Genomic DNA, 25,960 nt, shown 5'->3' with positions numbered 1-25,960 from the left:
TACCAATTATCATGACAAAAAATATTAAGAGATAATTTTAGAAACCTTCCCTGAGGTTTCTGACAATTTCACTAACCTTCCCCTAAAGTTTGCAAAATTACACAAACCTCCTCTGAAATTAGGGTTTTGGTAACAGCATTAGTCCAAGTAAAACTAAAAGTGTACTTTATGGGAAAAAATGAAACTTTTTTTCCATAAATGCTTCTTATGCATGTATATAAGTTATATTAGTAAAAGAATGAAAGTAATTAAAAGTCAGAAACAATTAACACATATATTGCACTATTCAAAAAGTTCACATTTAATACATTATACAACATAAATAAGCAACAAAACTACACTAATAATCGCCAAATTCAGTCATTTCTCTTAATATAAGTTTTGCTACGATTTTTGTGATTTTGAATTTAAAAAAAATTCAAAATTTGCTTTTCTTTTCCCTCATTTATTCTTTATTTTCGCGAAATTACTTTACAATTACTACAGTTCAAGTGTTTCAAAGAAAATTTCCACATGAATTCTACCAAAGTTTTCTTCTGATATTGTATACAACTAATTTCTTGTCATTATCAAGTTTTATCGATCACAAAATAGCGCCATTTGATATATCAATTGGCGTTATTTTATAATTATATGTCGCTGTTCACCATTAAAGAAATTCTCAACAGTTATTTTGTTAATTATTTACTAATAGTTAATTAATGCTCTAGTTATTCACGGAGCCTATGTTCTAATCAGAGCATGTCTTATTTATTACTTCCTTCGTCCCAATTATTTAATCATATTTCGAAAATTCAACTTTTAAAAAATAGTGATTTGATTGTGATATTTGTGTTTTTCTTTCCAATTTTATCCACACAAATTCAAAATTTGAATTTGAATAGTAACACGTATATGTATATAGAGAAAGACTATATTAGAAAAAGAGACTAAAAGATATCTTGATTTTCTCAATAGGATAAATATTTTGAAACATCACAAAATGGAAAATAAGATACTTTCAATAGGACGGAGGGATTAATATTATTTGGAATAATTATTGTAGTATTTTTTATGATGTGATGTATATGAGATAAAAAGGTGATTGAAAATATAAAAATATGGGTTGAAAAATGTGTTTATGATGCAAGTAGAATGTGAGATAAAAAAAGGCGATTGAAAATATAAAAATATGGGTTGAAAAATATATTTACGATGCAAACGAAATATTCTACTGTAATTATTCCAAATAATACTATATTCAAACAAACTAATTATTTACTAATAATTATTCAGTCGTTTGATATAATTACACGGAGCCTCTGTTCCCCGCCATTCTCCAAGAATCCGAACCACCGCCGGTCCTCCAGCACCGCCACCGTGGAAAGCGGCGCTGCTCTTCTCTCTCAGTCAATGCTTACTTTTCTCATGAAAAACAAACTCTTCTCTCTCCTCCTCTTCTTCTTCCTCCTCTTCGCACCATCACCCACTTTTTCCCTCTCCTTCCCTCTCTCCAACTACGGCACTCTCCTTTCCCTATCCCACTCGCTCGCTATGCGAGTTGCCAACCTCCGTGCCTCACGAGGCGACTTCACGGGCTCAGCCCGTGCCCGAACTATAGCGCACAAAATCGAGTCAGTTCAGGGACGAGGCCTCTGCAAGTTCACTTGGAACCTCGGTTCGGACTATCTTAAAAATTACGCCTGGCGGGATATCAATACGGTCTCATTAACTGACCTCTCCTTTGCCGTTTCCGACCTTAACGAGTTGCTCAGGGAGCTCAACGAGTTGTCCCGAGTCGGCTCTGATTCCGAGCGAGTCGCCTGGGTCGGCCGAAACTATAATAGAGTCTTCACCGTTTCCAGGTCGCTGTTTGATAAACTCCTCAAAATATTTCGACAATCGGTAATGCTTTTTTTCTCTATTTTTTTGAGTTATTATTTCCCCAACTTCTGCAATTTAAACCTAATAAAAATTTTCTCCTGGCATTGATATGTGTGTTTTTTTGGGGGGGGGGGATGCGATGCTTAGTTAAAAAAGCATAATTTTGGACATGTCTACAAATTGTTAAATGTAAATAAAGAGTGTAAATTTTGTAGAAAAGTGAGTACAAATTACTATTTTATAACAATGAGCCCAAAATTATGCTCTTTTTATGAATTAGAGATTAAAGCGTGCCATTTTCGTTAAACTTTCTTGTATGGCTATTATGTGACATGGTAAGGTCTCTTCAGCTAAGTTTTGAAAGATTTTAGTTGATGAATGAGCTAAAGTATTGTAGAAAATAGCCATATGTTCAAAGAAAAGCATTAAAATCGAGCTTGTAAAGTTTGTAAAATAGACAAAAATTAACAGAATTAGTGCTTAGTGTTAAAAGATGTTTCATTGCAGTGATTATGGGAATAATGGATTGTTTAAATATCAAGTTGAATGAATAAGTTCAGTGAATTTATTTTTGGATGAAGTTCTCTTTCTTTTATTATTTTCTAGTTTAAGTACAAGTTTCTGGAACATGGTAAGCAGCTTACAGATGGAAGTGATTAGAAATATAAAATAAAGCACTGTTTTTCCATGTAAAGATGATTTTTTTAAAGGTTTTTAATGGGTATGGCGCAGGGACCCTTTAGGGAAGTTGTTGAGACAATGCAGAAAGAGGTGGTGGAGGGTGACTTGTTAAGGGACTGTCTTGAGTTAGGTACGAATGACTTGAAGGGCTTGATCCAAGTTCTGAAGGACATGGCTGCACAGTATACTGCCTCGACATTTAGCAGAACTGACTTGTGATCATCTCATGTTTGTGAGTTTATGGGAGAACAATTCAGGGTTTGAAGACACCTTTTGCTTGTGTATGTCTATCCTGTAGTCACTTCAAAATGTTATCAAAAAGCAGTTTTGGTTGTTATTAAGACTTCTACAAAAAGCTTGGAGTAAATGAAATGATCTACTTGAGTTTTAAGATTATGCTTGAGCTTTTGTATTTTCACAGTTATGAGAATGTTATCAGCAGATTATGAGTATAAATTCCAAGCTGTTTCATGGAGTAGATAACGTTGATCAAGTCGATTTACGTGCCCTAATGAATCAGTTTCTTTATATTCTTGCCCTTATCATTCAAGCAGAAGTTGTTAAGTTTATGAAAAACATAAAGGAGCAAAAAAGGGAATCCAATTTTGGAGCTTCATGGAACATGACTATAAGTTTTGCATCTGATATTTGGGGCACTTCACTCATGGTTTTGATCGAATTTGAAGTTCTGAGTTCTTCTGAAATGTTTATGCCGAATTTAAGGGCAGCAATTTTACTGGCATCATCCACTCTGAAGGAAGGTTTGTCTTCTAGGAATGATATATTGGAAGTATGCAACTCCTTATCCTATTTCATGAAATAGTCACATAACATTTCGGAGGGAATTGTAGATTTCTAGAAATAAGTATTAATCTGGGATGTGTGCAGCTAAAGATGGCTTCCATAGAGCTCAATCACAGAAACCATTTATACAATAGGTGTATCTCTTACTTGGAGCTTTTAAACTGTGCCAATAGCTTCCCAAGGCAGGGGATGGAGTATACTCTTGCTTATAGGATGAAATTAGTACAGTGGGCAACTTTCAGAAAATAGCAAAGGAAGAAAGCTCCAACATTTCACAAACAAGAAAGGCGAAGGACAATTTGGAAATTCCTTACTGAACTGGTACAATAAATGGGAAAAACACATTTCTGCATCCAATGATGTCAGAATGGCTCAAGGAGATAAGGTAAAAAGCAGAATTCTGAACTAATTTTAGAAGTGGAACAAAAAGCCACAAATCATGTGGCATAGACAACCTCTTTGTGTTTGCCTAGTTTTGTAAGTAGTCTTCTTATCACCGAGGGTAAACTTGGAGTTATGTTACTTTCTCTTTTTCACTATAGAGAAGTTAAATTTTCCTTTGTTCCAATTTGCTTGTCAAGTGAAAGATTAAATGGTACAGAAAGCCGAATGGCTCTAGGTTGTGTGAAACTGGCTTTCTAGGGAGGCATTTCAATGAAAACCTTGCTAACTGGAAACTGCATGGCCTTATGTTCTGTATTGTTGCTTGAATTTGTTACTTAGGTACCTACTGAATGGTGATCTAAGCGGTGAGAACATGAACAATATCATGTTAAATTAACCCAAATTGAGTTCCACCACAGTAATCTTTCAAGCTTTAATCTTTCTTCTAGATGAGTTCAGTTCTTCCATTTGGCTCTATTTAGTGTAATACTTCCTGTATAGTTATAAATCTTGAATCTGTTTTAGTTAAACCACTCCTAATAATGTTTAGTCTAACCCTTTCTTTTGCTAGCCTCAGTCAGCCATTTTAACTTAGTTTGTTTTTACCTTTGACTTGCCTAAATTATCTTAATCAAGTCAGTAAATTTATCTTCTAAAAGTTAATGTATAGGTAGGGATAAGCTATGATGAGAAACAATATGGGGTTGGGCACCTTTCTCGTTTAGCATTGGGGGATATTAATCTTCTAATGGACTGAATCTCAGAATTCACTGTGACAATTGCAAACTTGTGTTTTCTTATCTCTTCAATTTATTTTGTTCGTGTAGAAATGTTAAAGGAACATATTGGACTATTCTTTTCCTCTTGTTTTGTCTGGGACATTGATAAAGACTTAGTTGCTGGGTAATATGGCCTTCTGTCTGTATGTCTTGTTTCAAAGGGTGGGGAGATTGACAGAGGTCAATAATTTGGTACAGTGATGTGCAGTGCATTCTCTTAGAACTCTGACATGATTTTGTGCAAGGGCATGAACGGGATGTTGGTCAGCTAGTCATAGTCTGAATTCTCTCAGCTAATCATAATTTAAGATTTCAATTCAAAGTGTTGGATATTGGTATCATATGTCAGATCCATTTTCATTGAGAATATCTTGTTAAGAGATTGCAAAGAGAATGTATCTATTTCTCAAATGCTTATAAATTGTATTAAGAAACAAATAGCAACTAAATTATTGCAGATACAGAATTGGATGATTATCATGCTGTTTTTATGACCAATAGGTTTTGCTTTGCTAGAATATTATGTTAGGAGTGTTATGGGTGTCAAGATATGTCAAACGACATTAAGATATGCAATAATGTGAGGTCTTCTGATGAAAAAGGATTTAAACCTTATCTTTCACAAACAGATCATTGTCCCTCCAATATGGTAAACAATAGCCTAAAGAGTCTGTATCCTGAATATAATGACTCAGAAAAAATGCCTGGCGTACTTTAATGTAGTTTACCTGCTGAGCTAGTTTGATGAATTTCACATAATGATTGTATCAGTTTGTGTCAAATTGGTCAGTGATATGCATCTTTTGGTCTGCTACCATTTTATATGGCTATAAGCTCCTCTCTTTCGGGTTTCTTTGTGTATGTGCGCTTTTCTTCGCATGAGAATCATATCACATCCTGCTTGTTTCTTGTAAGTGGAAGTCAGTTGCAATTTTGCTCTTGATTTGCTATGGGTTGTGTGTATTTGAAACTTAACATTATGTGATGCATCTCTGAAATTACAGCTTTCTCTTAATAAGATGTCTATGCTATAATATTGGTATGAGAACCTGTTTCCAGTATAGTAATATGTGTGACTTCTTTCTTTTCAAAAAAAGTTCAATCATGATTTTCTTATAGGACTCTAAATGGCATCTATCTATCTTATTGTTCTTTTAAATGTAGTATCAACAAATTTGGACAGATTACATATTCACATTGACCGGAGTTGTCCTACAAACTGGTTCCTCATAGCTAAAGGCCCTCACCTTCAACCTTAGACTCTGGTTATGTTACATTAAGAATCATAGAGATGTGAAAAGTTTCATGCTTTGAAAGTTTCATCATTTTCTATCCATGTATTCTTTCTATTTTTAAGTTAATTTTATACATGACTAGAGCTGAATGAGAACTTCCAGAGTGCAAATCTGAGAGTAAAATGAGAAAAGAAAATTGAATTAGAAAAGACTGATTCCATTTTGCATCCTCGCATTATTATACTTGCAATACTTTTCATCTTGAACTTCAATTTGATAATTCAGTCCCTAGACTATCATCTTTTTCTACGTGACCCCTGTTTACTAAATTAATATCTGGATAGACTTTGAGCTCATAAGTAGCTGATGCATCTTTTCCGGCAAAGCACTGCAAGCATTCTAAATAACAATAAAGAAATGATTTTGAGCTGCTGTCTATTTGGTGTCAGTATTAGTCAAGCTGTTCTTTAAAGCTGATACTTTATCTAATTGAGACATGTCACCAAACTATATTACCTAATGCTGCTGAATGCTGTAATTATACTTGGCTCAAGTGGCATAAAGAAGGTCCTGCTAGTCATTCAAAATAGCCCCACTTGCTGCTAGATTTTCCTTTTGGCTGACTATTTTCTTATAGATATAGAAGTTGAAGTTCTATTTTCTGATGAAGCAAATTAAGTTTTGCCAGAACTTTGATTCTAACCTCTTGTGAATTATGTTCAACACTTCCAAGAGGAGACAGAAGGTCTTTTTGATTCCAATTCCATGGGCTGAAATTTTCTGCATCACACATAGCTTCTATTGGCAGAACTTTGTTTGAAGTTGTCTTCCGTTCTTGGATGATGTATATTGAATATGCAAACCTTTCTTAAGTTCATTAACTGGAGTATTACGAATGTCTTGATCAGCAACAAGTAATTGATGTTACGCTGCTCCCTGCTACATGCTAAAGCAGCTCCAAAAAACTGAAAGAGCCGAATATGTGTGTGTGTGTTTTTTTTTTAAATTTACATCCTCATTTGAAATTGTAAGAGTTCAACTCCTATTGTATTATCAATTCTACCTGTTGACTATCTTTTTTCCAAGATAAGAGCTCAAGTCAAGGATAGGTACATTTACATTCACAACTTAGAATTTCAGATGTTGTTGTGATTACTGTAAACGATTAGGAATGCTTAATCACCATGCTGCGATATGCAATCTGTATTTCCTTCTTGACAGTGTTTGCTCATGAAGCATTGCTTACCACAATTCACGCTTGTGCGAGGGCTCCTTACACTCAGCAGGGATTGGATTCATTTTGAGTTCCAGGAAAGGCTTGGCTTATTCTGTGATCAATCTTTTTGGTTATTAATTAATTAACTTGTCTGTCCGTCAAAGCTGGTGGCTTATCTTATCGAGACATGAATCGTATATTAGCTAATGCTGCTGAATGTTGGGGCTTAAACAAAACTAGTAGCTGCAATATTTCCCTTTCGTCTGACTACTTTCTGTTAAATAGAAGTTAAAGTTGGTATTCTGCTGATCAAGTAGCTTAAATTCTGCAGTAACTTCGTTTGATTTTATGCTTAGATGTATTATTCTTTTTTCAACTTCAAGAGGAGACGAGGAAAAGGCCTTCTGATTTCATTTCTGTGTCTGCATCCAGTGTATGCAAAGTTGGATTCCACTCATGCATGATGTATTTTGAAGATGAAAACCTTCTCGAGTTATTGCGCGCGTTTTTATCAGCAACAAATGGTGTTTCCCTGCTCCTCATAGCACGCTAAAGTGGCCCGGAATCTGGAAGAACTGAACGTGTATGAGGGACCTATGCACAAGATTATTGTTATTTTTTGACAGTTTTGTCCCCCAGCAGAAAAAAGGGTAAAGCATCCATCGGTGCAAGTGAAAGAGATACGGCAACCATTGCAGCCCTAATCTATGTTTTCAGAACCGGACCGGATAGCGACTCGGCCGAGGTCAGGGGTCAGGGGTCAATGGGTTCGACCGGGGGTCGATAGGGGTCGAACCGGATGACGTCATAAATAAAAATTATTTAAAAATTAAAATATTATATATATAATATCTAATAATATATTGATATTAATAAAGGCATATTCATATATATTTGATGTTTCAAATATATTTAACAAGAAAATACAAAGAAATTAGAACAATCAAGTAGCAATTTATATTATTTAATAAATATTAACAAGTTTAGAATTAAAATTATGAATTTAATTGAAAAATAACATCAAATTTTAGGACAATATTTATAAAGTATCAAATATTTGAGCTATATCAATAAGTTTTAACAATTTAGGGGGTCAAAACATAATATTAAAAAGTTTGAATTTTTTTAAAAAAAAATTACTGTTGAACCGGAAAAATCGGTTTTTTCCCGGTCAAACCCGGTCAAACCCGGTTTTTGACCGGCTTTGACCGGATTTTAAATTTCCGGTTTTCTAATGTGACTCGGACCGGCTACCTGGCCGGTTTCCGGTTCGACCGGTTCGACCGGCCGGTCCGGTCCGAGTCTGAAAACAGAGGCCCTAATTGTTGTAGATCAAGCTTGTTGCCCTTTCTTGGAGTTTTGACCAGTTCAGCATCTCTTTCTAATGTTGCTCAACTACTCTGCTAGAAATTAATTGCACCAGCTTCAGAAAATCCACAATCACATGCCCAATAAATGCTACAATAGTCAATCATCTTATCATCTGTCATATTCTCCATATCTGCCAAGTAGTAATAATGTTCTTAAGTTGGCATCTCTTTGTACTATAAATGCTCCAAATCTGCTGATTTGACTCTCCAGAGCGTATAATTTGGTGAAGTTTATGAATTATAGCTGCCAAAATCTTGACATGGGTTTCGTGGTTCAGAGCAGAGCTAGAAAAAATTTTCAGGGGCGACAAATGTAATATTAAAATGTTTTATCGGCTCTATTTCTAATTTTTTAAGCAAAAAAAATATTCATCAATTAGTTAAAATGAAAAGTCTTTTGTAGTTTATTTCAAATGAAATTTTGTGATCCATGTATCCTTTTAGAATATTAATTCATGAAATAATTTAAAAAATCACATAATTTTTTCACTTTCTTAAAATTTTGAGGGCATACTTGAAATTGTATCAAAATTTTACGGGAATATTATAGGAATTTAAGGGAGGTAGTGGGGCTGGTTTAGAGGTTCGTTAAATTTGGTGCTGCCATGTAAAAAGGTTATATATGTATGAATATCTTTCTTGTCCAACAGCCGCGTTGCATGGAGTTTAATGCAACAGGAGGAAAACATGTGAAGACTTTGGTGTTGGCCGATTTGAAAAAGTAAATGAGTCTGTTGAAGCCATGTGGATTGTTCGTGTCATAAATATAAAAGGTGATTTCCCATTGTGTTTGTGCTAGTCGAATGTTGCTTACCTTTTGATACTAAAGAGGATAAATTGACAGTAAAATTTACTTTAAACAAGGATAAATTGTCAGTATGGTAACGAAGGCAAAAGAGCAAAGATCTTGTGTCGGTACTCTCTCCACCAAAATAAAAATAAAAATGAAAAAATCAACAAGGCTTCTGAATTTTCAAGTTGGCAATATGAAAGAAAAGAGGATTTTTTTTTTTTTTTTTGTAATGGAAAAGACAATAGGCGATCGTGAGAATATATATAATTATGAACATCCTATGTGCTGATTCATAGTTTTCTCAATTGATGGGCTGGAAAATTTTTTTCACTTTGCTTTTAACTACAAAAAATAGTTTTCTCGATTGATGGGTGGGAAAAATATTTTCACTTCGCTTTTAATTGAAATGACACGTTGTGATAGAAATTGATACAAAAACATCACTTTTTTTTTTTAAACTTAGTAACTTTTTTGCTCTTCATATAATAAAATGTTACTTCATTATCGGCTTGATTAAAAATGTTAATTTATGGATAGCACGAATCGAAGTGGTAGTAGTTTGCATAATTTTCTCGACGAAATAATACTCCAATGTATATTGTGGATCATGGGTCGTGGGCAGCGAAATCATGTGTAACTATTAATACTCGTAACTCCAATTTATTACTGGAGCACGTGGCGGTTGTGATTGCCTCATTGGTAATAGGTAGGAGGATACTTGTGCAGTTTGCTTGCTCCAGTGTTACTTGTTTGACTTTGTCAATAATAAAATGTCTCCAACATCAAAAAGTTTGTCCCAGTTCTTGTCTCACTGCCCATCCTCAGATGTTAAATGGTTGGGATAGCTTCCTCAAATTTACAAAGCAGAATCAGCAACTTATGAACCTTGTCTCCGAAACCTAATTCAGTTGGTATTATTCCGACCAAATTTAGCAAAATTGTACAATTATCTCCCAACTCCAACTCAATGAATAGGGACAATACCATAAAACCGTAGATCCTAGATTGTACTTTGAAACCCTTCCATTTCCCTGAAAGAAATGTAAGAACTAGATAGTTTTACCTCTCACCTCAACCTTCCCACCCCCAATTATCAGGTAAATTTGAATATGATAGCGAGAAAAAAAAAAAATCTAAAAGCCCTCTCTTGTTCACTGGCCAACATTTTGCACCGACTAGTAAATGACTATCCGAGCAAAATGTGAACTCATTATGTTCGCAATTTCCATTGCAAAATCACGAAAACCATTGTAACGATGAGCATCTATTTGCAATTAAGAATTTGAATGCGACATTAGTAAGGTATTGACTTTGAAAAGTTAATCCGGGACTTCTTGAAGACCACTTGACCGTTTAGGCGTTTACTTGGGTAATGGATTAGTGATGAAGAAAACAAAGTCAAATCGTTTGCTGGCCACTGTATGCAGACTATTATTGATTCAACCATGCTGTAAGGGAGTTTAGATTTGTCCGTCACGAATTCTTTTAGAAGGGGATGAATCCAAATCAACTGCATCCCGAATCCACACTTAGTATAAGTTTTTGATATAAATGATAAGTTCAAATAGAGTTTTAGACCATGAAACAAGCACATTATTATGGATGATTCGTAACATATGCACAATGATTAGTGGTTTATATAGCACATATTATTAGGATTAATTTTTTCGTAGCATATGAATTTAGGTCTGTAAATGTATACACAGATAGTGCATAAAAGATTCGTCTTATTATTTCACAATTATTTACTATATGAATTTTGAAATTCCCCGCTTTTTTTCACAATTATTTACTCTATGAATTTTGAAATTCCCCGCTTTTTTTTTTCCTTAACTGTGATGAAAATTTTACTTTTGAAAGTTCTGAAATGTGACAGCCCTACCTTCTCCTAAGGCGAACCAAAGGGGTTAGCGGACTGCCTGCCCAACTCTCGCCAGGACTAACGGTTTAGTTTAGAGCGAGCTAATACGTTCCGGAACTTACAAACGCGTGTAAACAAGTCAAAATGTCAAAATAAAAAAAATGAAACCGGAGTCGGCTATAAATAGTAACCGACCCGTCAGAACCCAACCAAATATCAAGCAAACATTCACATCTTGAAATTTAGCATTTACAAGTCAAAGTGGCATACAAAAGTATTCAAAAGTGGATACATGTCTGGTTTGCCAAGTCAAAAGAGAAACGGTCCCAAAAGTACATTTAGGGTTTCAATAAATGAGCTATACAAAATATATGTCCAACTAGCTCAATTCGGCAACCAACTATCAAATCCAGTCCAAAAGTATTTATTTTCCTATAAGGAAAACAAAAGGAACAGAAAGGGGTGAGCTTGCGCTCAATGAGGTACCAGACATATAGCAGTAAAATCATGGCATTTCACATTTAACAAATCAGGTACACATGTCAGATGTAAAGCAAAGGAACCAATGATTCAAATAGGAAGGATACAGGTGGCTCTCAAGAACCAAATTCCCATTTGCGTCACCGAAGCTTGATCGAAATAATAGTTGACACTCCGTCAACGCTAAAGGAGTAACCAATACCGTAGACTCCACTTTCCCCGATTCCTTCCACCTCACATACCCCTACCGGACCCGAAATCCAATCAGATCAGAAATGATAATATTCGAGTATACCGGAATCGAGGGTCTCAATACCCAAAAATCCCAAAATAGACTACCGTGGTTCGTTATCTAATCGACCAGGCCCTTGCCGGCCCGACTCGAGTAATTGGCCACAGGTGTTGAGCTCAGAGGTCACAGAAAGGTCGTTGGATACAAGCTTCCAAACGACGTCAGAACAGATACAGATACAGATACCAGATACAGATAGCAGATTCAGATACACACTCAAAATTGGCATATGAACAGACAAAAGAACGAGTGTGATAAAATACACTCTCGCCTCCATTTTTATCAAAACAGTATTTGGCTCCAACAGTCATAAATCAAGTATTTCAGATATTCAGATATTTCACATAACGGGTAGCAGGTAGTGGAACACTCATCGGGGTCAGTACAGATACCTCCCAAAAGAGAGTTTTAATCACCAAGAAACCCTAAAATAATCCAAGGAAAACAATTGAAGGTTCTACTTTCAAAAATCAAGTATACAGAATGCACATGTGAGGCTCGACTACCAGTCGTATGCCTCGCCAAATAATTATTAATGCAAGGGTGCAAAACATGATTTTTTGGAAACGGAAAGGTAACATGAAAACCTAGGTTCAAACAACCCAAACGCCCTTCATTTCTACCAAAAGGCAATTCAAACTTAAAGGAACCAAACGGCCTAGAAAATTGGACAGCATTTCCCCTAAATTTGCTTACTTTTCCAGCCGTCATGGCTTCATTATTTTTCTCAACCAGTCCCAAAGTCACACACAACATAAGTTCATTCACTAGCCGTTTAGTAAGTTCCAAGTAGTACAAGTACCATTCAAGCTAGGGAAAAGTCCGAAAATGAAAGTCAAGCCCTAAAATATTCAAATAAGCATAATAAGACTCAATGACAAGTCATAAACCAATTCCAAATACCACCAAAATAGGGCTCCATAAGCATACATAAACATTAGAGGAAATCAGAAAAATTCGGAAATGGAGTTAAGCGTTAACCCGAAAAAAACAGTTTTTGACGTCATTTTGCGATTTTGGTACCAATGGCACTACGATTATCGGATGAAGGTGCAAGACCCACTATTTTGAAGCTAAGAGATAGGGTTACAATATTGTAGAAGGTCACTCAGCCCAGTTTCGAGTGTAACCAGGTCAAAAATGCAAGATACTACCCCAGAACTGTAAAAACAGATTCACAGAACGCATTCTAGTGCAAACATCATAAATCAGCCTACCTAAGTCCAAATCCAGAAATTCTAAAGCCATCTAAAAGCTAAGAAATAGGGATACATTTCATCAGAAGACCTCAACAACCAATTCGGAAGCATTCCTAACCAAAATAACCAATTACAGAAGCAATTCCCAAATTCGGGTAAAACCAGGGCATCAAGGTTAATTCCATCTTTTCTCAAGCTAGGCTGCTCCGATTGACCTGAAATTTTTCAGGAACCTCTAAAATATCATTCCCTACAACTTTCATGTTTTAACCCAAGGCCAATTCGGCCTCTAACTATGAGCTACAAAATCGGGTAGAATGTAGGAACATAAACCCTAGTTTTCCAATTTTCCTCCCCAAACAGAAATTTCCAGCAATTAACCACTTTTTCCACCTTCTATCTTCATTCTAGATCATTTCCAATCATCATACATAGCCACACCATAACAATCATATGAAATCAGAAAAATTCATGAACAAAAGAAAAATCCATCAATCTCACCAATAAGTCATGAAATCATCCATAAAATGACATGCTCTACCACTAGAAATCCTTAATTGATCATTATTAGCATGAGAGGGAAGATATTTAATACCTCACCTTTGCAACTCCAAGAAACAAGACAACTAGAGCTTGTTCTTCACAAATGGCTCCACTCAACACCTTAAACTAGCTTAGCAACTCACTTTTGTGGAGAAATTTGGAATTTAACCGGTAGGTTTGTAAGATTCAAGCTAGAAATGAAGGAAAATTGAAGAAACTCTCTCTCTCTTTCTCTCCTCCATGGCCGGCCAAGAGCAAGGGAAAATGAAACTCATTTTGGTCAATTTTTGGTATTTAGTAAAGTTGGTGAATAGTGGTCAAAACCAAGGTCCAATGAAAACGCGACACCTAGCATCTCTTTTGGCTTATAATTATCCTTTTGTCTCTCCACTCTCATCCATTTAACAACCTCTAATTATCTCTTAGCACATGGTAAAATAAATTCGGTATCCAAAACTTAACCTAACTGGCCAAATTTTACCGAACTTTCCACACTAGTGGGTCCCACGTCCGATATATGTTCTTAATTTCTCAAAAACTAACTGATACTAGAAAAATCATTTGAAACCTATATTTACGCATAAAATTTATTTTTAAAATTTTTTTAATAAAGAAAATATGGAAAAACGTGCAATTAAAAGAAATTAAAACCAAAAAATTAAGAAAAGTACGGGTTCTCACATGAAATCAACCAGATAAAAGGTGAGTTCTGTCATTATGTAACTTGTAATCAAGTTACACACTATATTTGGGAAATTAACTACTCCCTCCGTACCACTTTGATAGTCCTGTTTCTTTTTTCACACAGTTTAAAAAAAGGTAGTTAACTTTGTTGGAAAAGTAAATTTAGATTGCTATTTTCCTAAAATACTCTCACATTAAATATGGTACAACTTTATGGGAACTTGAATTGATGGTAAAAAAAGAATCAACTCTCATTAAATAGGGTAGGTTTATAGTAACAACTACTTACATTGAATAAGGGTATTTTAGGAAAATTAAAATACAACTACATTTTTCAATTGGAAAGTGGACTATAATTTGGGACAGATGAAAAAGGAATACAGAACTATCAAAGTGGGACGGAGGGAGTATAATTTTTGGACACTTTCATAGTGACTTTTGCCCTAGCTATACTGTCCAGTCAAAGCGCAGAATAATTCTCATAAAGTTGGAGCTAGCCTCGAACTGCTATTGTGATTATTTCGTTCATTGAGTACACGTAGAAACTGACAACATGTTTCTTACAGACAGCCTGGCCTTGTTTGGATTGCTTGTTTCCGTCGGAAAATATTGTCGTTTTCCGTGATCACATTTCCCTATCGCCTTTTTCCCTCACATATATCAAATCGCTACAGTAATTTTTCCATGAAAAATGACGGAAAATGCAATCCAAACACAACTTAGAAAAAAATTTCCCTCTCAATATATAGAAGGAAAAAAAAACGGATGGTTGTAAATTCTAATTATAAAAATAAATTCAAAAACTGTTGCTAAATCATTAATGCGTAATTTCAAAGATAGAAAGTTAGAAAGTAAACGCTTTAAATATGAAGTATAAGCCCTATATTCAAAGATTTTCCTTAATAGTACCTTTTTTTTTTTGCACACATCTTACCATATATATATAAATATATATAAACATATTTACTGTGTCCCACGCATTAACTCGATTTAATTTCTCATTCAAATTTCAAAATTTAAATATGTACCATATGTATGCATGAATTCATATACAGTGTCTTATTACACAAGACGCTTACTCAATTTAACTTCATTTTTTTAAAAAAAATTAACATCTTTAATCCACCATGAACACCAGCTAAAAAAACCCAATTCAAATTGGTTACCAAACACTACAATAGAGGGGGAAAAAGACGAACCAGCGTGAGACAAGGTACCTGGAAACTCACAGTACCTTACCCGCGTGTATTTAATGCACCATACCGACTTCGCATCCATAAACTTAGTAATTGCTAAATCATCGTCTCTCAATTCTCTCCGTTAATTGGATCACAATTTTCTATATATAATACCTCCAATCTTTCTATATTTCATCACTCAGCAACACCTCCACTAACCTAAAGGTTTCTTCTCCTTCTGCTACTTTACTCATTTCTGCAAAACTCAGTGACACCTTTTTGGGTGGGATATTTCTCTTGAAGTGGGCATCAGGCATGGCAATGGCCCTAAGGGGTGGTGAGCTGAAAAAATTCTTGGTGGGGTGTCTGTTGTTGGTGGTGTTGGTGCTAAATCTTGATAATGGAGTCTACGGAGAACCCCAAGTTCCTTGCTACTTCATTTTTGGTGATTCACTTGTAGACAATGGCAATAACAATAATATCAACTCCCTAGCCAAAGCTAATTATTTGCCTTATGGAGTTGATTATCCTGGTGGACCAAGTGGAAGGTTTTCCAATGGAAAAACCACTGTTGATGTTATAGGTTTGGATCTCCATTCCTTTCTCTCAATTCCACTCTTTTGTCTGCTTGTAAACCTAGATGATGAGGTTGGTATTCTGCGAAGAATGCCAGAATCATTTGCTCTTTTAAACATGCATGCCGATATCTGCTCGCGAATTTTAGGAGTCAGTTTTATACGTATTTGTTTTGAAGTCTGCATTTTCACCATGAATCTCTTCTCATGAGACCTCTATTTCACCAAGTTTCCCTTCTACTTTTATTTAGTTGCATGAACAGTGAACCATACATTTAAATTGACTTTTGAGTCCTTTTCTCTAAGTAAATTTACCATAAAATGTACTACCTCATTTCTTTCTAATTTTGTGGGTAGGTTTTACTGCATTTTTATTTACGTTTATTAGTAAACTTTTATGTATGAGGAAAAAATAGTGTCCAGTAGTGCAACGGAAAAATTATAATCTATACAACAAAACACATTAACAAAAAATTATGATAGTCACCTAGTTTTGTTCTAAGACATTAAATTAGGTATCCTTAAATAGAAAATATTACACCAACTTTTTCCAAGTGGGACCATCTTAAAACGGAATTGAACCAAACAACAAGAAGCAAGAAGATTGTTCAAGAAAAATAATAGGTGCCCACTGTAGCAAATTCATTATTCGAAATGCTCTTTCTATATGGTACTCTTGTCCAAATAACAAGCTCCATATCTGACAATCTATTCAATTTTTTTTTGCGCATTTATTCTAAGGGTCCTACTCTGCTCATTATTGTTGCTAAGCCAGGCGAAATGTACAAATTAGTATCCTCTGTGAATTAGTAATCAAAATATTCTTCAATGCATGGCGAAGTATTTCCAAAAAGAAAAAATATATGGTATAGATGTTTAACAATAATTTTGCATCAATTGCAAATGCTATACCTTGTGTCAATAGTACACTAATTTCATGATTTGTTATCAGCGGAGCTGTTAGGGTTCGAGGATCCTATTCCACCCTATGCAGAAGTTAGTGGCCAAGAGATATTAAAGGGTGTAAATTATGCATCTGCAGCTGCTGGGATTAGAGAAGAAACTGGCCAACAACTGGTACTCAACTCTACTTTTGTTTCTTCAAAACCAAAATATAGTCCCACATTGTTGCTATATAATTTTTTTTCTGCTTGTCTCGTACTTAAAATGAGACATTTTCGTCCTAACGTCCATTTTCGGTCTAGTTTTGCTTGAAAATTCTGAGGACGCGAGAGTGCTTTGCCACCAAACCTTAAAAAGGATTACATTTTTCCCGACGTACTCCCCCCCTCCCCCAAAAAAAAAAAATTAATGATTTTATATGACCCTCTAATTTTTAGTCCAAGACAAAAAATAAAGAAAAAGAAAGTGGACTTTGATACTTCTGTCCACTTTTCGGAATAGAATAAAATCAAAATGGACTTCGAGACCAAAATGCAACGATTTCACATGTGAGATCAAAGTGCATCATTTCAAATGCGAGGGGCTAGAAATGTATTAAGTAAAAGTATGAGGGTCTATTTGCATCTTTTTCCAATTTTTTTTTTTTTTAACGATTTCACAAGTTTTCTATCGTCATTTCACATACATATATATAGTGGGAACATGTATACTAATTCATTGGTCATTGTGAAATTTTAGGGTGCAAGGATTAGTTTTACAGCACAAGTGAACAACTACAAGAATACAGTCTCGCAAATGGTAAATATTCTTGGAGATGAAAATTCTGCTGCAGATTACCTAAGCAAATGCATATATTCAATTGGAGTTGGCAGCAATGACTACCTTAACAACTATTTCATGCCTCTCTACTACTCAAGTAGTAGGCAATTTTCACCTGAACAATATTCTCAGGTCCTTATAGAACAATATACTGAACAAATAAGGGTGAGTATTCTCATTTTCCTTCTTCTCTACTTACTCCTTTTTTTATTGTTGATTAAATCTGAAATGCTCAAAAAAAAAAAAATGAAGAAGCAGAAGAAGAAGAAGATCAGAGCAGTACCTGGTTTTAGCATATAAATTGGGCCTCAAATTTTTTGGTTCTTCTGGCTTTTACATGTGCAGACGCTTTATGATTTTGGAGCAAGGAGGTTTGCCTTGATCGGAGTGGGTCAGATTGGATGTAGTCCAAATGCATTGGCCCAAAATAGCCCTGATGGTACAGCTTGTGTCCAGAGGATTAACTCCGCAAATCAAATATTCAATAATGGACTCAGGGGATTGGTGGACCAATTCAACAACGACCGAAGTAACGCAAAGTTTGTCTACATCAATGCTTATGGCATTTTCCAGGATTTAATTAACAATCCCTCAGCTTTTGGTAATTATTCTTGGCTCCATTCGTCATTGTTATCTGACTTTCTCTTTTTCTTGTAATCAAGAACATTATTATTTAACTCTCGTCCATCATAAAAATGGGAGCAGTTCTGTGCTGGACTCTCCTTATTGTACTGTAAACTGCAAGTTGTGTAGGGTTAAAATGATATTTTTATCAAGGAGGTAAAGCCCAAATTTGGAGAAGGGCTCCTAGGAATTGTGAGTGATAAATGCTATAGATTTATATTGTGCATTGTGCCTGGCATAAAATTATAAGTAGGGATGTGTTTGATTTTTGTCAACGACCAGAATTTAACTTGATTTGTGTGTTGATATTTGTTTCCATATGCAGGTTTTAGGGTGACAAATGCAGGGTGCTGTGGTGTTGGAAGAAACAATGGCCAAATAACTTGTCTTCCTTTCCAAACTCCATGTGCAAATAGAGATGAGTATTTGTTTTGGGATGCTTTTCATCCATCTGAAGCTGCAAATATTATTGTTGGAAGAAGATCGTACAGAGCTGAAAAGCAATCTGATGCGTACCCCGTGGATATTAGTCGCTTAGCTCAACTGTGAAGATGAGGATGTTAAATATCATTAGTAGTGAAGCAGCTGATAAATTCTTGCCAAAAAAAAAAAAAACATTGGTATTCTTAGAAATATATACATATGCAAACTTGATTTGCTATGTTGTTTGAAAGATTTTCGAACTTTAAGTGGTTTTATTTATCCAAATAGTTGACCGCACTTGTTTATGATGTGAATTGAAAATTGTACTCCGTATATTAAACAAGTTTTGTATGTGGCTTTGAGGTGTCAAATTTTTCTTTATCCAAATGTGCAATTTATTTTCATTAAGTAGGATAGCAACTTGAATTCCAATAATGTATGAATTAAATTAACTGAGGAGGTGGAAGAGGAAGATCCCTATTCTTGGGGGGTCAAGCAATCGCTATCCGTATCATATAACATAAAGATAAAATATCAAAAAACAAGCAAAAGTTTCTGGTGTGGAGATGAATATGGCTCCAGGTTTGAAAGTGATTATATAAATTATGCTTTCCAAAAAAAAAAAAAACTGGATGAATAAACACTGTACAAATTCATGGGTGATTCTGTGGCATAATCAACGAACTTTAATTGCTAGAGACGCCTAAAAACAATCTAGTACCGTTATTTTGGTCGTAAAAAATTCGGGGTCATATTTGCACAAAAACATATGCAGTAGAACCCATTTCTATAAGGCGAGGGCAATGAGACACTATGCAACAGGCTCTCTTCTAATGTTACTTCTTCTAATGGTGGAAAATGCAGATATTTTATACAACCACCAAACACGCATAAACAATCTGGAAAAAAAAAACTTGTGACAAACAAACTGCAGACACTGACTTGCTAGACTTTAACCAACAGCCAAAGGATTTTGCAATATCAAGACTAGTTTGTCGATGGTCTTGCCAAATTCTTTTACTCTTCCATTTGGCCTATGGTCGGTAAAGAATTACTTGACATGCTAGCAATTTTGTTAGAAGACTCATTCATTGTTTTATTAATCAACGATCTAAGCTTTCTATTACCTCATCGTATTAGCTGTTTGTTGTGTTCTATATGCTTTTTCCCAATTTATCTCCTTTAGTTAGGTAGTCATTACGTGAAAAATAACCGTATTAATACCTTTTGCTCTTTCAAATATGCAAGTTAATATAAGATGTACATATTCAGACACAAGTTAAATTTTATTGATTAGATTTATATGTATTTATTTCAAAATGTGTTGATCAATCTCCACATCATAATACATATAATACTTGTATATTATTGCATGGATTACTAGTATATGATTAATGCAAAGTGAGTTAATAACAATATGTCAATTGACTTTGTGATAAAGTTTCTTGGTCAACACATGTTATTTGATTTAGTAAAATCCATCTAAGAACCAAAACTGATAGAGGATGACAGCATTAGAATTTTACATACATTTTTTATTACTAAATACCCATACATTTTGTACGGTAAACTTCATAATCTAATAGTACTTCATTTAGCAAAATCTTTCTTTGTCTCTATAACTAAAATAGATTTTGGATTTAGTTAGCAAACAACCCATAATCGATGGATATATTCCCATAGCGAGCAATGGGTCAGGAGCAAGAGTGGGGATGGGGGAGAAAACATTCCCCTACACTTGCCAAATTATTATACATGCAAATTATTATTATGTTAAAAGGATACATGTTGTTTATAAAAAACAATTACTAATTGAATCAAATGCGGAGAATTGCAGGGCCATGATGACAAATCCTTATCCTTATATTATATAAGAATGAGTTTTGGTAAAGGGAGTTTGAATTTCAACTGCATGGATAGGGGCTTTTTGGAAATATGAATTATTGTGTAGTTTTTTAAAAACTTTTGATACAATTGAGGGCAGCATGTGTTTAGGTATATTTACCGAAATGCTTTCATTTTGGTACGTTTAAAGCTTTGATTTATGGAGATATCTGGCTATTTTTGGAATATGGAATTATTTTGCAACAGTTTTTGCATCGAGTACAACTCATATAAGCTTATGTGTTGGTTTAATTACTGAAATGGTGTTATAGACACATTTAATTGAAATGTAACTTTTGTTGTGCAATTAACACAAAGATATATTAACACGTTGTGCAATTAATACGTTGCTATAACTAGCCGTTGGAGAATATTTTTTTTGTCTGCAACAACTTATGTCTGTTTTTAGGCGATTTTCAAATAACATCTGTAGGGGTTTTTTGGAAATAGTAAAATTGTAAAAGTATTGATAAAATAAAGTGTACAAGTGTGTGCTGCAATTAGAATATACTATTATTAGATTTGTCATATTTGATGACTATTTCTTTACATAATGTACTATTATTTGTCCAATAAAATATTCTTTCTAACAACAGATACCAAATACTCGCGCAATGCGCGGGCACTCCCCACCTAGTATTGAGAGAAAAACTTGTTTGCTAAATAAACTTCTTCCATTCTTGTAATTGTTGGAGCTTCTCTAACCCTAATGGGTTAGATTACTATTGATTCTACTTTTGCATCTTATCTGCAATCTTCTGCCAAAATCATCCCTTCATATCCATGAAGATGGATGAAAGAAAGTGCAAGATACGCATGTTGCATACGAATCCGGGCATAATCTGCGGACGCATTGTGTCTTTCAGTTCGGCTTGATTGCATGCTCCATTTTATTCTACGAATTTTCACCTTCCGCCTGGAATCCGTCCAAGGAATCCGGCCAAGCTAAACATAATCTGTGGCCAGATTCTTGGGAAAAATCCATTTTTCATCCTCAAACTTTGTGACTAAGAGACATTTGGTCCCCAAACTTTTTGACCAGATACATTGAGTACATGTATTAACTATTTTTTGCCACATTTAGTCAAAAAACGGGAAAATTTTCAATTTGGACGGTGAAACCCACGTGGCCGTTAACTTATGCATCGGGAATCAATGCAAGTCAGACTAAAGTCCACACATTCTCTCTCTAATGCAAGTCGACACAAAATGTTGACTAAAAGTACACTCAAAGTCTAAGGGTGGAGCTCCTTTTCCTCTCCAAGTTTATCTCTTTCCCACCGAGCTTGTGGAGTGAAAAGCTGCGTGAGATTAGCAGAGGTAGGGGAGTGATTCAACGAAGCTTTGAGTGTACTGGGAGTGATTCAAGACATTCCTGTCTGAAGCGACTGACTTCTATAGCAATTTGACCAAGGCTTTCAGAGAAGTTTGTGGTCTGCCAGGGGAGGTGTTCTTGTATAACAAAGGAGACAGTTCATTTTCTACTGAACAAATGAAATTGAGCAAGTGTCAGTTTGCATGCCACCGCTTTCTAATATGTCTTGGGGATCTTGCTAGATATGGCGAGCTTTGTAAGAAACAGGATGCTTCTAAATGGTCGGTTGCGTTTACTTACTACTTAGAAGCAAGCAGGATATGGCCAGCTAGCGGGAATCCCCATAATCAAGTAGGTTTCTTCATATTACTTAATGATGAACACAGGCTTTGTTTAGCTCTAGAATGTTAGAAAAGCTTTGTATCTGTCATTTTTGCTCTTACACTATTTTCAGTTCCAAATTCTCTACTAGTGTTGGGGACAAGCCTGAATTGGCGAACAAAAGTCACTTTTGAAACCATCCTGCGGACCTTGTTTCATTTCTAGATTGATTCTTTGGCAACAGTTGGAGCAATTGTTTAATCCTGATTTTTAAGAAGTTTCTACATTCAAATTCATTTGCTAAACTTATTCTACTGTATATTTCCTCGATCTTAAAATTTGTGTTTCTTTGCAGCTGGCACTGTTAGCAACATATGTTGGCGATGCTTTCCTGGCATTGTACCACTGCACGAGAAGTTTAGCTGTTAAAGAACCTTTCCCTGATGCATGGAATAACCTTATGCTACTCTTTGAAGAGGTAAGAGTTCTTCTTTTTTATTTTTATTTTTTTCATCCTTGCCTTTTTACCAAAACTATGTAACAAAAGAGGAAGGAGGGAGGTAAACTCAGTAATTTTACTTGTAGTTTTTAGAATTCTTTGCTTTATTTTTAAATTTGATTTTTGAAGTTAAGTAGTTAGGAATCTATTGTTTCTTCTGATTTTGCAGAACGGGTCATCCCATCTGTCTTCACTTTCCAGTGAGACACACATCGATTTGTTAAAGCCATTTGAAAAAGTCTCCTTGCAGGCCGCACCACAGTCTCTCACTGGATCTTCAAATAAGAGTAACTTGGAAACTAACAACATCTTTTCTACTGCAAAAACTGAACTCTGGCCCCTCTTTGTGAGATTGATAAGTTTTTTCCTTGGGAGATCCAGGTAATTAGAGCAACACAATATTCTCTTGATCTGACTTATATTCTGGCTAACCCATCAGAAGACAACAAACAGGATTAGTCCCTGCTGATTTTGTGACTATTTTCATTTCTGTTATTAGTTATGGTGCTTGTGAAGATAAAAAATCATGTTGTTATTTGCTATTACTTCTGTGTGGCGGACCATTAGTTAGTCAAGCTTGCAAGAACGCATTTTAACTGGGTCACTCCGTAGCAAACTCGGCAAGTTTAGTAGGTGTAGCCTAAGGCATGGTATATCTTTCTTGAATTTATTTGGAATATCATCCTACAAACTGGTCGAGATCATCACCTTAATTCTCTCAGTTCCCTGTTTGGGAACAACAGGGAAATTCGTTATCATCTCCTCAATTCCCTTTTTGCGAACTACAGGGTGGATGTCGGAGAAATAGTGAATTTTTGCTGATTGAAGAGGAACTGATATTGTAGTTGACTGATTTAAACACCAAAACTCCACTATTTGTGTCGACTTGCATTAGAGAGAGAATGTGTGGACTTTAGTTTGACTTGCATTGATTCCCGACGCATAAGTTAACGGCCACGTGGGTTTCACCGTCCAAATTGAAAATTTTCCCGTTTTTTGACTAAATGTGGCAAAAAATAGTTAATACATGTACTCAATGTGTCTAGTCAAAAAGTTTGGGGACCAAATGTGTCTTAGTCACAAAGTTTGAGGATGAAAAATGAATTTTTCCCCCAGATTCTTCTAACTCTGCTTTGAACATTCTTAAATCTATGCATGAAATCTGGCTCACCTGGAAACAATCCATAGCCGGATTCTTCTATCTTGTTTCTTGCTCATTTGGTTTGCTCTCTACCTTCAATTCACTGATGGAATCCAGTCTTCTACCACTGCAATCCATGGACGGATTGAATCCATTCCAACAATCCATGGCAGGATTCTAACAATTTTCATGAGCAAACTCTTTAACACTTTTCCTCTTGTTGTGCAACTGCTTCCACGAACACTAGTGACTTCTCGAGCGCTTCAAGGTTTCTTCAAACTTCTTCCATTTAGCTCCAAATTACTACTCGATCATCAAACCCTACAAAAAACAAAGGTTTTGTGAGTAAAACAGAAAAACTACAAGTGTTTCATTCAAGCGTATACGTTATTCTTAGATTGTGTATAAAAAGAGCTAAGCCTGATTAGGCTCATTTGGAATAGACTAGATATACAGGCTGGAATTCAGTTAAGCTAGTCTTTGCATTCTTTAAACGTCTTTTCTCAATATGCTTAAGTTATAAAATCGAGTTTGCTTTAAAATATGCTCATGTTCAGAGAGGAGCAAAGACAAGGAAACAAGAAGGGCCTTGAAATATCCAAGTCTAAGGCTGTAAATTCTCTTTATTTGGACCATATGTACCAGACGACTAGTAAATTGTGCCCACCATTACATTTTCCTAATGCACTATGTGCAAAATTGTTTTTTCAGGCAGGGATGTTGTATAAGCTTTAAATACAAAACCTTTCTTCAGAATCCATCTCAAATTCAGATATATTAGTTGTCATTCTCTGCTTTTATTCTTATTCTGTTAGATTTGTCAGTCTTTATTATCGATAGCAAGCAAAGGATGTCACTGTACTCCACACCAAATTAGCCGCAAAATTGAAAGAACTGATGTGGTACAAGGATCTACGTGCAAGGTCATTGTTATTACTTATATCACCACCTTTAGATTGTAACATGGATTGTAAATTGCTCAAAATTTTTTGTGTCAAATTGCAAATAATATTAGCGTACTTTTTGTGATTATGAGGGAAGGAAAAGACCCAACTAAGCCATGGGAGAGAATCCAAACCACAAGGATTTACAGTAGGCAATAGTTGAACTCCCAATTTGGTACGGAGGGAGGAGTTCCATCGTGTGAAGACAACTGAAAATTGGATAATTCCAATAACAAAGGAGCAACCGCATGAACTGTACGATTCGAGGTCGGTGCAATTGCTTAGTTCGATTAGCAGTCCAAATTGGCCATTGACTATTGCGGCGTAAAATTGAGCAGCAAAAGGTTTTTCTTGGAAAAAAAAATAAAAAAAAATCTTGCCCCATAAGGGACCTAGCATCCATTTTGACTCAACGTTGAGTCAACTCATTTTTGTAGTTGACTAGTTCCGTCGGAGTTTTTGCTAGTGTTTTACTTCAACTACTCAAATTTAATTCTACCAGCTTCAAGAAAAAGGAAATGCTCCATAAATGATACAATAGTGTGATAACTCATCTTATCAATTTTATCTTTCATTTATCCATGTCAAGTTGGCAGCACTTTGTACAATAAATGCTCCACATATTTCGATTTGACTCATAGACTTGTATAAAAAATAATTTTTTTAACGGATGTCTAATAAATACTCGTTCACGCATCCGAATCACACCAAATTTACTATGTATATACACATACTAATAATAATAATTTTTTTATATTTATATACTTTCTATAATAAAATTCACTTTTTTTAAAAAAAAAAAAATTGAACACTTGAAATATATTTTAAAGAGTGTTCAATGAGCGTCCGTTAGATAGACACTAAGAAATATAACAATGCATTCTAATACTAGTATGGTTGTGAATGAAACTTACCAAGAATTTATGGAGCATATTCCCTATATTTGCTACAACTCCATTTATTTATGTCGGTGCAAGATATAGCTGTTAGGACAAGACTCCTCGTAGCCGTCCACACGTAATAGTTCCATTTTTAAACTGAAAAATACAGGTCAAACTATAAACTTTGTGGTTGCATCACAAGAGTTATTGCCCATCCAAGTTTATCTTATTCTCCTAATGTTCATTATGGATGATCCTTATTTCATACC

At 35.1% G+C, this 25,960-nt stretch overlaps 2 protein-coding genes and 1 long non-coding RNA gene across 4 annotated transcripts; all 3 read left to right on the top strand.

Moving 5' to 3' along the window:
• Positions 1 to 1,280: 1,280 nt before the first annotated feature.
• LOC113728635 (uncharacterized) lies at positions 1,281 to 8,591 on the top strand. 2 transcript variants are annotated; one of them, XR_011840257.1, is made up of 4 exons: positions 1,281 to 1,884; positions 2,596 to 3,733; positions 7,395 to 7,659; positions 8,278 to 8,591. It is a non-coding gene; the product is annotated as an uncharacterized lncRNA (long non-coding RNA). The 2 variants fall into 2 exon arrangements; XR_011840256.1 differs by having other exon boundaries at positions 2,596 to 7,659.
• A 6,909-nt stretch (positions 8,592 to 15,500) lies between these two features.
• On the top strand, positions 15,501 to 18,991 carry LOC113731133 (GDSL esterase/lipase At5g45670-like). Its single transcript, XM_027256221.2, has 5 exons — positions 15,501 to 15,945; positions 16,890 to 17,014; positions 17,579 to 17,824; positions 18,005 to 18,260; positions 18,609 to 18,991. The coding sequence occupies exons 1-5, from the start codon at positions 15,678 to 15,680 to the stop codon at positions 18,830 to 18,832; spliced, it is 1,119 nt and encodes a 372-aa protein (XP_027112022.1). The 5' UTR covers positions 15,501 to 15,677; the 3' UTR covers positions 18,833 to 18,991.
• A 2,931-nt stretch (positions 18,992 to 21,922) lies between these two features.
• LOC113731137 (nonsense-mediated mRNA decay factor SMG7-like) lies at positions 21,923 to 23,270 on the top strand. The gene is made up of 3 exons (XM_027256226.2): positions 21,923 to 22,256; positions 22,582 to 22,704; positions 22,895 to 23,270. Exons 1-3 carry the CDS (start codon positions 22,083 to 22,085, stop codon positions 23,108 to 23,110), a joined length of 513 nt encoding a protein of 170 aa, XP_027112027.1. The 5' UTR covers positions 21,923 to 22,082; the 3' UTR covers positions 23,111 to 23,270.
• The last annotated feature ends 2,690 nt before the right edge of the window (positions 23,271 to 25,960 follow it).

Source organism: Coffea arabica, chromosome 2e (assembly GCF_036785885.1).
Source record: "Coffea arabica cultivar ET-39 chromosome 2e, Coffea Arabica ET-39 HiFi, whole genome shotgun sequence".
In the NCBI taxonomy this organism is placed as follows: Eukaryota; Viridiplantae; Streptophyta; class Magnoliopsida; order Gentianales; family Rubiaceae; genus Coffea; species Coffea arabica.
This window is presented reverse-complemented; position numbering and strand designations above follow the sequence as displayed.

Coding starts and splice junctions, on each gene's coding strand:
- LOC113731133 (XM_027256221.2), top strand. CDS start 15,678: ATGGCAATGGCCCTAAGGGGTGGTGAGCTGAAAAAATTCTTGGTGGGG. Junction 15,946..16,889: donor AACCACTGTTGATGTTATAG/GTTTGGATCTCC, acceptor ATTTGTTATCAG/CGGAGCTGTTAGGGTTCGAG. Junction 17,825..18,004: donor AATATACTGAACAAATAAGG/GTGAGTATTCTC, acceptor TTACATGTGCAG/ACGCTTTATGATTTTGGAGC.
- LOC113731137 (XM_027256226.2), top strand. CDS start 22,083: ATGAAATTGAGCAAGTGTCAGTTTGCATGCCACCGCTTTCTAATATGT. Junction 22,257..22,581: donor GCGGGAATCCCCATAATCAA/GTAGGTTTCTTC, acceptor GTTTCTTTGCAG/CTGGCACTGTTAGCAACATA. Junction 22,705..22,894: donor TTATGCTACTCTTTGAAGAG/GTAAGAGTTCTT, acceptor CTGATTTTGCAG/AACGGGTCATCCCATCTGTC.